This window comes from Cyprinodon tularosa, unplaced genomic scaffold, assembly GCF_016077235.1.
Source record: "Cyprinodon tularosa strain WSP-4 unplaced genomic scaffold, ASM1607723v1 ctg15, whole genome shotgun sequence".
In the NCBI taxonomy this organism is placed as follows: Eukaryota; Metazoa; Chordata; class Actinopteri; order Cyprinodontiformes; family Cyprinodontidae; genus Cyprinodon; species Cyprinodon tularosa.
The window spans coordinates 1,380,203-1,394,183 of NW_024038331.1; the positions used below are offsets into that span (position 1 = coordinate 1,380,203).

Sequence of the window (13,981 nt, forward strand, 5' to 3'; positions counted from 1 at the left end):
AGTCTACAAAATGTTTATAATGCATACATGAAAACAGTTCAACAGAGATTAACTTAATAAGCTCTTATTTGACACATGATGCCCTAAAGACATAAAAAACTTAACTGTGACAGAATTAAAGGATATTTTCCCACTTTGAAGGCAGCTTAAGCTGAACAAAAATTTTATTGTTTTCTTATATAATGACCAAAAAAAAATTGTGTTAACTTTTTTTCCAAAGAGGGCTTGACAATCAGTCTTAGGAAAGTAAAAGATAAAAAGTTATTATCCACACAAGACAGTTAAAATATTTGAGAAAAAGAAAGACTATTGAATGTTTAAAGACAGAAGATACCATTTTGTACATTCAATGAACCACTAAAGCTTTCACAGGGTTGAAACCCAAAACTGAAATAAATAATCAAAGAAATTTAAAACCCTAACATGCAACAAACTCCTTCATTTTAAACCAATTTAGAGAAATAAAAAACAAAACATACATGATTACAACATGGTTTTGAATTTCATATAGATCAATCAGAGATTTTTTTTTATTTTTTTTGTATTTTGGACCTAAACTAGAAAAAAATACTTTTGTATGATGCATCCATACAAATGATGCACGGATGTCAACAAAATGACATTAACTGGAGTTTAATTGAGCTAATCCAACAGCAGTGATTTGATGATTAACTTCAACCAGTGGATTCTAACAAAGCATCATAAAATAGAAGAAACTTTTTAGCAAAGCCTGTGCTCTGCAGACCATCGACAGCTGTTTTGTGCTGGTGTTAGGCGGCATGCTCACCTGCACTGGCTGGTCGCTGTGGCAACCCCGGAGACACTGTATTTCTCTGGAGAGTCGGTTGCTGTGGTGACAGGAGGTGGGTATCCGTGAGCGATGTTGAGGTGACATAGGAGGTAGTTACCAGTGCGCTGCCAGGATTACTGAACTGCAGTGTGCTCTGATTGGACGCCTGGACAGTGACTGGCATGGAGAAGGTCTGGGGCAGGGCGGCGGTCTGCTGCAGGATAAGGCTTTGATTTAGTCCACAACTTATAACAAGCTGAGATCTATCATAGTTTGAAGGTAAATGGTATTTATTTTTCTTTGTTCTTAGATATTTAACTTAAGTTAAAATATCAGTTTCACTTTAAACATTTAACTTTAAAAAAGGCTTGCTTAAACAATTATTGGTGTAACGATTTATCTAAATGACTCATACTACTACTTATTGAAAATAAGTATAAAATTAATTACTACAGAGATGTTACCCCAATAACAGGATTTGATGTTTTCTTCTAATACCTTAGAATTATGTTGAATAAAGTTGTGCTTATTTTGTTGGAAATTATGTTTGAAATGTTTGGAATTTCCTGCACTTTTTCATATCTACTGTCTGGGCATTGTGTTTTTGGAAATGCTTCTAAACGGCTGTCTTTCTGCATCTTTCTTGGAAGCCATGGAGAATTAATGGAGTTTTCTTTCAGCTAAGCCAAAAAGCACGGTACTACTCTATGGGCCAACTAGTTACTTTCTCAGACATCTCCATCAAAGCCTTTGAAACACAGTGATAAAAAAAGTTTTAAACTCTCAACTGTTGAATATCTTGGTATATCGCTAACTGCTCATATGTTTTTGCACACTCCACTTACAACATTAATAACCAAGGGACATATAAGAGATGTCACATGTAATCTGACATAACTATTTAATAATAATACAAATTTAGGTATGTAACCTCTACTTAACCAGGTATGCCTCATTGAGATTACGAATCTCTTTTATAAGAGAGACTTGGAAAAATCAAACAAACAAAAATTAAATAAAGGAAATAATAATTAAAAGAATGAAAATGCTAGCCACAATTTCCACAAAATGCTTAGTATTTTTGATGAATAAAAATGTAATGAGATAAACCATACCTCTTACTGATGGCAGCATTTTAAAATAAGTTGCACACCAATCTACACTGTTATTCTGCACATGTTTTTTAATTCTGTTAATTCAATTTAATCCTCTTGCACATTTCCACAGCTCTCCCTTTTCTCCTCCAATATATCACCTTCACATGTGCTAATTTGGTTTCCATATTTGATCATTTCTAAGTCCACATCTATTTTAGTATTACATGTTTATTTTTGAAAATATTTATTAAATACCACTAAAAGGTTATGAAAACATCTTACTTAGAATTGTTATCAGAAAACTGTATTTTTCAGGCTACAACAACACAGATATCTAGGAAGTCAGTTCATAAGATTTGTTCGAATGGGGCAAGATTTGGATTCATATAGTTAAGCTCTTTTTGACTATTCAAGGTTTGTCTTAGAAACTAAAGACAAGTTTGTGAGAGTAGATCGATGGTCATCTCTGGAGAAGTGGCTATTTTGACGTTATTTGTAGCAAAAAGAAAAACATAAGATTTTACTGACAAATCAAAAGGAAGCCATCACAGAGAGGGATAAGAAGTTGGAACTTACTCCGTAGCGTTTGAAGAGGACATCCAGGTCCTCTGTGGTTTTACGAAACTTGTCGTCATTTAGAGGACTCTGGTCAATGGAGTCTTCACCGTCCGGCTCTGGACTGTCGCAGCCATTAAAACCTTTCTTTCTCAAAGTCTAGAAATCAGATGAGGGAGAGAGAACATTCAATGAACTTATGTAATGTACAATTTATCAGTGTTTAGAAAGAAACTTTAGCAAACATGAACATCTCAAATTGGTCAAAGTTGAACCAAATTTCGTAAACAGAGGTACAGATCAAAAATGACACGACCGAACGAGGCTCACTGATTTAAAAAAGTGGACCGGTACAATATCAGCAAAACATAGAGATGTGATTTATGGTTTAATTTTAGATGATATTCTGTTTAACCAGTATTTTCTTCACAAGTCTTCCCTCTCAATCGTCACCATCTCCTCAGCACTAGATTTAGGCTCATTAAGGACAGCTAATTGCCCTCTGGACTCAGCACAGGAGGCGGAAAAAAACCCAACCCTAATTAAAATAACATCTCTGTTGGATATGTCTACCAGCCCATCCATGAAGCTGTTGCTAAATTGTTAAGCTAATTCAGTGACAGACTGTAGCACCCTAAATGCACCAGGAAACGTTATCACAGGTCCTTCCACCCAGCGGCTGTAAGATATACCTATCTATAACCATCACTGTTCCAAACAACCTCAATAAATTGTCAAATTTTTTCAGTTTCTTTTTTAGTCATTTAAATATTATGCTGCTGTCCTTTTTGCACAGCTCTGGTGTTGCTGCTATTATCACATTCATTTATTTTAAAGGGAGACATATGCTAGTCAATGACTAGCATGTTATTATTAGTCTGACACAAGCAGTTTGATGTGAGAAGTGTCGTTCTGTACAACATGGGATGGATGCTGAAACTTCCAACTTTCAAAGATTTTGGGGTTAGTGTGCAAATACTGAATGGAGATTCTGTCAGTTCTCCTCGGCAATATTAGAATTTACTTGTTAACATATCTTGTTTGTAGGATTAAATATGTATCAAAGTGACCTGGGTCCAGTTGAAAAATAAATAGCTCACTGCAGAACAGACTGTAAAAACTAAATGCTTAAAAATCAAGTATTGATCACAGTGTTTTTCATAGCTGCCTGAAATGTGAATACTGAAAGATAATAAGTAATACATACACTCCATTTAGAGGTGGATTAGGCAAGTAATGTCCCATGTTTTATACATGACATATTTTGTTTTACACAATTATTCATCAACCTTTGCACTGTAATCACTTCCCAGAAAATCTAATTATACAGAGTTGTGTTTGAGGACTGATGTACCCTTTCCAACTTATTCTGTTTTCTTTTCTCTCCTAGTACTTTTTTACAAACATCTGAATTTAATAGCCCAAGAAAAAAACACGTTGTTTTGTAAATATGTTAATACCCCTTCAGGTAGAGGCCGATGGGTTGAATTTACCTCAATGATATCTGCGTTGGTTCGGCTCTCGTGGGGCTCATTGTACTCTGTGTATTTGAGAAGGACCTTGTCCATGTCAGTGCTGGCATACTGGAACAGCTTGTTGGCGTGGTTGAAGATGATCAGGGCAATCTCACAGTCACACAACACACTCAGCTCATAGGCTTTCTTCATCAAGCCAAACTTTCGCTTTGTAAATGTGACCTGAAAGACAGAGGCACAAAAATGTTAAATGGGCATTAAATGTGGACCAATCTTCAGACACCTGATTAGACCCATTTTATGCTTTTAAATTGCTTGAATCTCAAAACAGAGTACAAGAAATATTTACATACAGGGATGTACCAATCGATACAGATATCTGAAATCAGTGTGACATCAGCCAAAAGACAAATATCAGAATATATCAGCCTGCATCAAGAATCTCCAACATCAGAATGCTAATAGAAACACTCCACTTCTCTTTTAAGTTTCTGATACCCATCGGTTAATAAATAGTTGAGTTGTTCTCATACCAGTTGTTTTTGAACAATGTTGTCCCGATCCAAAATCGATATGGGAATCAGTCGGATATTAGCCAAAAAATTTATATCAGAATACAAAGGCCTGCCTCTAAAACCTCTGTTATTAGAAAGTTTAGAGAAACACTCTGCTTCATTCTGCTTTTGTTTAAAGTTTATGTAACCCTTTGGTGAAAAAGATATGGGTTGGCTTTTCTCGTACCTGATGTTAAGTACTGTTTTCTGTATATACACAACTATAACAATTTTTTTATTTTTTATTTCTCTTAGTAGGGAAGTTTTCATTATTAATATGGAGTACAAATGGTGGCTTTATCCTCAATAGGGTCAGTCTGTGTTTACAAAATATAATCATGGCCCAGGAAAAAAAATGGAAAAAATAAAACTCCAATGGAATCCTAGTGGTCAGTATAATTTAATGAAGACAATGAACCACATTCTCCTACAGTAGACCAGGAGTGGATTATAAAAACTACTTTAAATCCTTGGTTATTAAATCCGGGACAAAGCTTTCCCAATGTAGATATAAACAGCCTGTGGCAAACCATACTTCTATTTCTGATTCTTTCTTTAATTTTGGTAACTTTTCATATTGACAGAGGGGGAAGTGACTAGTGTGAAAAAAAAAATAAATAAATAAATAAATAAAATAATAATAATAATAAAAATAATTTTAAAAACAACAAAATCACTTTTTTGTTTAAAATAGTTTATTTGATTTAATTTTGAATTTATTCAACTGTTTAGAATTTTTTTAAAAACATTACAAGCTCCTGATTCTTTTGTATTTAGTGTTTATTCATTTAAAATAATAAAAGGTCAACTTAACAGTTCAAGATATTGTATTATGTGAAATGTTATTTGTTTTTGTTCCCTTCCAAGCAGAAAACTTATCAAAGGTTAATTTTTTCCCCAAAATGCCCTAATTTACCCCTGTACATTAATATGTCGATCACACTAAGTATTATTTTCAAAAGGTCTCAATAAGTTGTTTTTTATTCATCAATAAAGTAAAAAGCTCACATTTTCGCCAGTTTTGCTGGGTTTTCTTTTCTTCATAAGGATGAAGCATGGGGAGTTTAATTTAATAATGGTTGTTTTTTGTTTGCAAAAACGAGGTTTACCAAAACAGACGGACTAACACCGAAAACAATAAATGTTCTAGATATTAAATATAAGCAATAAAAAACTATTAATTGACAAAATCAGGCTCACAAATTCAATTTTCCAAAGCAATTCAGTGGATGTTATACTTCACCTTTGTTTAGAAGTTATTACTGGATAGTGTTTGGAGAAAGCTATTGAGGACAAATGAACTAAAATAACAGCGTCCTCCTCAAACTATGTGACAAAACAAACCGTTAGGGAGCTCTTGGCTGCAACTCTAAATCCATTTTAAGAACAACAATCAAATACTGTGTTTAGAAAACTAAGCTTGTCTCCAGAATTTCTGTCAGACAGTCTAAGAAATTAATGAATGTTCTCTAAAAATGCTGAAGGAAAAAGAAACACCACAAGCCAGGGACTGATGACATTTAGAAAGCTAATAAGTGGTTTGATTAAAAGTAAGCTTTTGATCTATGCTGGAAAAGGAAAAAACTAATTGTGGAACCATCCTCGATGTGAAAAAAGGTGGCAGAAACTTGAAAAAAAAAAAAAAAGAAAAACAGATAAATGAACAGCTTGCAAGATTGGGATGAAGAGGCATTTTCTATTTCTCCTACTGTGGAAAATGTGAGTTATACAAACCAAAATCAGAGACACAGCATAGAGCTGTCTATTGTTACTGTATACTACTCTGCATACACTAAGGTTCTACAATACATCTATTGACATTGCTTTTACAGAAATGGTATATTTGAATAAAGCTTTCAGACAAATACTGGTGAGAAGTCTTTAAACGACCCACACAGTCCCAAACTAAAATATATTCTCAGCAGCTGGGATTTACTAAAGATGAACTCATGATATGCACAGAATGTCATAGGTTAAACACACATCTCTTGTTTCTATTTTTGGGATTGAGGAGTTGTGGATTAGTTATTATACTTACTAACTTATCAAATAGGATAATAATAATATTTTGCGTATTTGTTAACTGTCAACAACCCTGTCTCAGTAGAATAATGCTACATGCTCTCCACGGTTTAAATTCTTCTGGGTTACACCAAGTCAGCGAAACCTCATTTCAGTGTGAACGGCATCATGCTACCAAGTTATTATGTCAAAACAAGTCAATTGTTGCTTTCCTGTCATACCATAAAGCACAGATTTCCAGTAGCAAGCTTTCCACCTCAACAAACTTTGGAACTCAATGTATCAGAAATAATACGAGGGGTTCATCCAGAAGGCTGATCTTTGCCGAGAGCGCCATCCAAATAAATAATTTTAACCAAGCCCAGCTTTATGTGTGCACTCCTCAAGGGGTGCATCATTAAGGAATCCTGCACACAAACTAAAATCTGTTCTGTAGAGAAGGACAGTATTAAGCTTTAAATCTTAAAGTTGCATTGAGATTAATATATAATCATTGCCCCCATGAGATACCAGATTGCTTTTACCTCCTTTTTGCCCTTATCGTTATCCTTGTCTAAATGAAGAAGGTATATGATGTAATTTTGAACTACTTTGTGGCAATAATCAAACTTCAGATAATGTAACGATGGCTTGCTCAGGCGAAACAATTGGACAATCTGTAGGGCCTTTATAATGTGGGATGTCAGGTCAACAGGTCACTAAGGACTGTTCTTTTTTTATATCAGTGGGACCATTTCCTGGGTCAGGCTAAGGTTGAAGAGGTTCTGTAGAATCTGACAAAACTGCTTGAGACTTGCCTTCAGGACTCGAGCTGACAGCATCTGGACCTGGTGTCTTATTATTAAAATTTAGTCTCTTGGTTAAGAACTAATTCATAGAAACAGGGGGGTCCATGCCACATTGGACAATAAAATATTTTAGGTGTGACAAAGATGCTTTGGATCAAAGGAGAGCTGTATGTTTGACTGTGAGCAGGAGAGAAGGATGCTGAGCTTGTTCCTGAACTGAATTTATTGAAGAATGTGTTCCGTTTAATGGCTCTATCCAGACTCCCATCTGTCAGATCCTCCTTCTGATTGAAACCTGCAATCTTCTTCATCCCCATCCACACATCTTATATTGATTTTAGGTTATCAAAGGTTTATTCTGTGAGAATAAACTAGCAAAGTTTATTTATTTGACATACATATATGGAATTTGTAGTATTTGAGACTCTACTTGGAGGGTTTCAGTCATTTCCTTGCAACTGTCAGCAGAATTGGGATTGGAGCATTGAAGGATTTGGATTGTTTGGAGACTTATCTGTATCTATGTTCAAGACATTGTAGCATTTTTATTATAATCATGGTTATAGAAACCAACATTCTCAACTCCCTTAAATAATTATTGATAAATTTGAAAATGGCTCAAATTGTGAGATTTTAACTTTCTTGAGCAGACTGATTGGATGAATTTACTAGATTAATAAAAACCTGCTGTTTCACAGTTACAACTCACCTGTTTGTTCCTTTCATCAGTGATCCTTTGGATCTGAATCTTTTTCCTCCCCATTACGCTTTGTAGTTGTGAACACAAATGTTGAAGTCAGTCAAGTGGAAAAAAAAATTCTCTGAAGATGAGTATGGAAGTGAACCGGAAACACACTCAAACACAGTCATGCATTTCGAGGACATGCATGCATGTGCATTTCTGTGTTCAGGTGTGGTGAGGCAACACTGTTAACTCTTGCTCTGAGAGGCCAGCAGGAGTGAAGAGCAGGTGCTGCAGTGATATGGGACGTGGTGCCGTGGAATAGGTCCTCAGTTCATCTTTTATTCAGCGGGGACTGATGTATGCAACTGCTGCGGTATGTAGGATGTCTCTCCTCTCCTGCAAAACAGAGAGAAACAAAAAAAGTCACTAAATATCATATAAAACGTACATTATATGTGATAAAAGGGATTATGCATTTGTTAAACAGTAATTTGTCTGATTACAGAGAGTATATATATATTGAAAAAAGTACAAAGACCAATTGTTCAGATAAAACAGAATGTGAACAAAGAAGAGTGTAATGCACAAATCAAAAGGGCAGGGGGCACCCTATTCTTTGCCCTTGAACAACTGAAGGACCACCCACTCAGCTTATGTCCTCCCTTTACACAAAGCCTGATTTTTTTCATTCCTTTATCAAATTTATTTGTAAACATGGTGTTCACAAAACAAAAGACCCTGCAGTGCTTTATAATTTGCTCATTTTTGCACAGAGTTAACACGACAGCTGTGAGCACAATGCCAGAGCTTCGGGTCTTAAAACCGATATTCTAATGTGACACAGAGGATCTAAATCTTGCACATAAAGGAAAGGAAATGTGATTAACATTAGACATGAAGTATCTTCTATTTTTGTATTCCAGAGAGAAAAAATACAGCAAACATATTCATTGTATAATGGTTTACGTCTACATCTGTGCAAAAAGATGAATTTAGAGTGAAAAACTACAACTCTGATATTAAGGAATGATAATATGAAAGGATTAGGTTTTAATTTTTCGTACACTAATTTTTAGATCTGTTGTATAGATCAAGGGCTGCATGGTGGAGCAGTTTGTGCACTGTTGCCTTGCAGCAAGAAGGTCCTGGGTTTGATTCCTGGCATGGGGTCTTTCTGCATGGTTAAATGCCATCTCTAAATTGTGTGTGTTGCCCTGCAACAGACTGGTGTCTAAGGTGTACCCTCCCTTTGCCATATACTGATGGAGATAAGCTGCAGCCTGACAGCAACCCTGGAGGATAAGCAGGAGAAGGTGGACGGATTTATTACCAAGGATCCTCAATTTCTATAGACGTTGTTTCTAAAGTTGCAAAAACTATATTTTGCTAAATGAGAATGGGTTCTTTATTAAAGACTTAGAGACTTCTAGTACTGTTGTAAATTAACCCAATTTTAATATGAGGTAACCAGATCAACTTATTTTATTCACATCAATTAAATGTTGACAAAGTAATTGTTCTGAGCAGCAGATTTTATGTTAATTGCAGGAATAGAGCCTGTACTTCCACCTTTGTTTATTATTGAGTGGTTGCAAAAGTAGTGGGAAAGACTGGTTGGCAATGCACAAAAAACATTATGACTCAAGACCTTAATATTAAGGCTGCACAATATATTGTAAGTATTTTGTCAGCACAATGTCAGCTTATGCAACATTCAATAATTGATCAACAGTTAGAGTTTATTTTAAAGGCTAATCCAATTTCCTTTATGTGATCATGTACAGATGAACACATGAACATGTTGGCTGATACAAGAAAAAAAAAAGATGATATCAGCAAAAATAATGGCTAGCTGATGAATATCGGTCTACCTCTAAGATACACATCACAAATTGACTTTTGGAGCAAAGTAATTGCAAACTTTCATATTTCAAATATTTATAAGGTTTTCTTTTATATGCTAATATGACTTAAACTACTTTACACAGGGGTTTAGGGATATTAGGCTGTTGTTTGAACACAGTTAATATTTCTAAGAAAATAAATAAATGATATTGGAAAAACCAGGGGTTAAAAAAAAACTGTTATCAAACCAAAACTGCCTATTTGTGAAAAAGTAAGTAACCCCTCTAATTAAAGTACATTTTGACACTGTAATCCTCCATGAAAATATTTTAGTATATGCTTTTGACAAGTAATGTCAAGTGAGAAAACATGTTGAAGAGTTAATTTATTACTGTTTTATTCCGTAAGCAGCTGCACACTTCTACCTGCTGTGATATTTTAATGCCCCTGCAAGAGTAGCTTTGCTTCATAGTTGGATTGCAGAACTGGGCAAGTATTATCACCATTTTAGCATAAACATTTAGTTAAACTCAGTCAGGTGCAGGGTGGATGTGTTGTATCTAAAGGTAATTAGTGTGCTTGATTAACTCCAGTTCTACTAGCCGCCAAGAGGTACAGAGCCACTTTTGTTAATAATGAACCCTCCTCATAGGCCAGAACTTTATGCTGCTGCCGGTATATTAATATGTACAATAATCATTACTAATACAAAACTATAAATATAACCAGTTAAATGGACTTTTCACTGTCCATGCCTGATGGGGAGCTTGGTGAGTGAGAGGCTGAAGAAGCTCAGAAGGAGTGACCCTAAAAACGTATTTTCTTGTTTTCTAAAAATTGTACAGCAGCTATAAACTGCAGCGAATAGGAAAACATGTATCTTATATTTCTACATTTGAGCTTTTATTGAAAATGTTCTACCAATTTAACTGATAGTAAAAACAACTGGTCAGTGGCAGCCTTTAATTAAATCTACAACTCTCTCTTTTAGGCATTAGCTGAAGTCATTGGTCCTCATGCAAAAACATATTTGCACAAACCAAATATGTTGTTTAATCATTCGAATTAGTGATTTAGGAGAAAACGTTGCATTCACCATTTTTCTCCTATTTCTAATCTTCTCTCAGGTACAGACACATTTTAAGAGTGTTCCAGGCTTTCGCAATCAGTCGGCTGTTATCCAAAACCTGTTTTTCACTTAATTACTACATTTGTTAATTCAGAATTGTCCATTTTTAGACTACATTATTATCTATTATGCAACTCCACAATTATAAATTACATTTCTATTCACTGATGACTGAAGTGTCAGTCACTACAACTGCAGCTGGAATGTCAGTATCTAGAGGACACGTGTTAAATTTGTTATGTTGGCAGCTGGAGATCAGGCTACAATTGAAAAAACATCTAAAACAGAAAATGGATTGGTGAGACCAGCATTCATTTCACTCCATGGCAGCTCCTTGGTTTTGCACTCACTTATGCACAGGTGGACTACATCAAGTTTACAAGGAAAATTTACGATCATTTACTGAAATCAAGAATGTTTGATGAACCTGACATGTTGTTTTCATACAAGCCCATGGTAGGAGAAAAAGTAAAAGAAATTCATGATAAGAATACAAAAATATTTCTGCATGAGACCCATTGCTCCCAAATGGATGTCTAAAATTTGATGATGACTGCAAAAGAATATCAAAGTAAACTGTCCAGAACTCATTCATAAATATTAAATTATTAATTCATTTCTGTGTTTATTTCTTAATGAATGGATTCATTTTCTTTGCAAAGCCAGGAACAAATGATTAGAGGAGAAAGCAAATACAATAACAACACATCTATTGCTGTCAGACCACCAAAACCATCAAATTCAATGAATGGGCTGAAAAAAAAAAAAAAAAAAAGTTAAACTAAAGCAATAGCTGCAACCAAACACACAAAACACACACACTGACAGGGAAACTACGGCAACCACAGAAACTAGCGAGACTAAATTCACACAGTTTCAACAGACAACAACCCAACGGCTCTGGTAGCCAAACTTATGACAAGGCTTGCATGCAGGTTTTAGCTCCAGTACATCTAGCTTGGACAAAGCCTTAGAATCATAGATCTAAGGGTCATTACACTTGAAATTCTGGGCAGCATCTCCACTCCATTTTAAAGCTGCATTTACCAAAACAAAAGTACTGCGTCTTGTGTGTGCAGTGCATGCAACACTGTGCAGGATTTGGCAGCTCTTTGTTCTCCTCAAACAGAACCGTACTTTTCCAGAATCTACTTTTATTACCTATAGCTTTTGAAGACTGTCAAATTAGAAACTCCTCATATACAAGGCAACAAATATTTTTATTTAAGTTATTTTAAGAAATAATTACAGATTCTGTCATGCCGTTTCTCATCTAGGTTTTTTCACAGCTATACACATGTATTGCGTATGTTTACATGTAAAGAAATGAAGCGCCTTCTGTGAAAGTTCTGTCACATCAATGAAAAACATGCAGCAGTTGTGATGCACTGTAATGCAATAACTAAGGTGTTTAGGCTTCATGAAGGCAGGAGGGATGCAAAAAGAACCATCAGAAAGGCTCTTTACTCAATATTTTCATCTTCTACAAGCGGAACCATTGTAGTCTGCTACTATTGCAACCCCTACTTATTTCCATACTGCACATGCAACTACTCATAATTTCAATGCAAATGGCTAGTGACATAGAAGAAGAGAGCCTAGCTGTAAGCTGTATTTTATTTATTTTTTTTTGTCAAGTATGACAATGACAAAATTATGTTGTTGACGCTCCGTTTATTTCATGACAATAATGAGAACTGTCGAACTAAACGTGGACCTTTGATGATGTGAGTTTTCGTCGACGGGACTTGACTGGATGAAAACATTAGCTGGTGCTCTGTCTGACATATAAAATGCATCAGTGTGGTATAATCTGTTAGTCAAAAGCTAAGAAGTATCAGCGGTTCTGCTGTGTCCTGTTTGGTCATGCCCACCACCTGCAGTGATGTGACCACAGATGGACCCTGGCAGCAGCGGCAGGCGTAAAAGTAAGCTGGAATGGTCTGGTACTGCGTGCTAAACTCTTGACAAATTGTTCGGCTGGCTGTGCTTGTGCAGAAATGAGTGTTTGAGTGCGCCTAGCTGCACTTTGTTGCGTTTCTCTAACTATCTCAGTTTTATTTCTTCCAGCTCCCACGAGGGGATTCAAAACTTCCTTTGAATCCTTAAATTAAATCTATATAAATCTATATAATATATATAATCTATATAAAGATGAAAAGGCACATAGATCTTTGAAAATTTCCCTCCCATAATTCTTGTTTCTATCTATTCAAATAAGATGTCAATCTTTTCTTATATTTTCATCAAAACATTTTTTCTACTTAAATATTTTAGTGTACATATTCTTGAAATTGTCGCAGTCTTAGCCCTTTATGTCCCCGTTTTCCTCGTGGTGCTGTTCTCAAGCCAGATGGGAAATATTAAAAACTCAAAAAGAGTGTACATGTGGTGTCAGAAAGCAAACATTTTAACACATTCCCAGCTTAATAATTAATAATAAGAAGAAAAAACAGGTTACCAAGCTCTGTTCCAATGGTGGCCTGATTGTCATGTTTATAAAATAAAACAAGATATAAAAACATTCTGAAACGCCTATTCTGCTTCCCCTTTTATTATAGAGACCATAAAGTATTGCATTACTGCTAACAATCTTTCCAAGCAAATCATTATTCCATTATTATAATAATGGATTTTGAGTACTTCAAGCAAACAAAGTATTTTCCAGTGTCAGATATTTGTAATAAGCAGCCCAGTTCTCAGCTCCAAGCCCTAGCTTGACTCAAGATGACTCAGAAACAGCCTGTTTACCCTCAGTGCCTGAGGATCAAATATATCAACTTTTTCACCCAGTAATAACCCTGCATATTATTAGCACTGGAAAATATGGGATGAGACAATGCTAAAACCCCTGGTAGACCTCCATTTCGGACAAAAATGACTTATTAAAAAAATATTTCTTATTTAAGGAACAACTGAAATGGGTTGACCTTCAGTCTTTCTGCAGATTGGTAACAGGGATCTTTTATACCCGTTTCCATCATCTGCTCCGGGTTCCTGCCCGTCAAAGAGTGGAGGTGCTACACATTTCCAAAGGTTAC

General features: G+C 35.4%; 1 protein-coding gene across 7 annotated transcripts in view; it reads right to left on the bottom strand.

Annotated features, from left to right (window-relative positions):
* Nucleotides 1-13,981, bottom strand: part of LOC119779633 (myocyte-specific enhancer factor 2D homolog) — a 39,218-nt gene that overhangs the window by 17,424 nt on the left and 7,813 nt on the right. For 5 of the 7 annotated variants that reach the window (XM_038279348.1, XM_038279344.1, XM_038279346.1 and 2 more), the window contains exons 2-5: nucleotides 7,991-8,362; nucleotides 3,936-4,139; nucleotides 2,464-2,601; nucleotides 788-1,004 (exon numbers count right to left, since the gene is read on the bottom strand). In XM_038279348.1, the coding sequence (XP_038135276.1) occupies nucleotides 788-1,004; nucleotides 2,464-2,601; nucleotides 3,936-4,139; nucleotides 7,991-8,044 (613 nt within the window). In that variant the 5' untranslated portion in view covers nucleotides 8,045-8,362. The remainder of the gene's footprint in view (nucleotides 1-787; nucleotides 1,005-2,463; nucleotides 2,602-3,935; nucleotides 4,140-7,990; nucleotides 8,363-13,981) is intronic. The other 2 variants (XM_038279347.1, XM_038279342.1) reach the window with 1 other exon arrangement.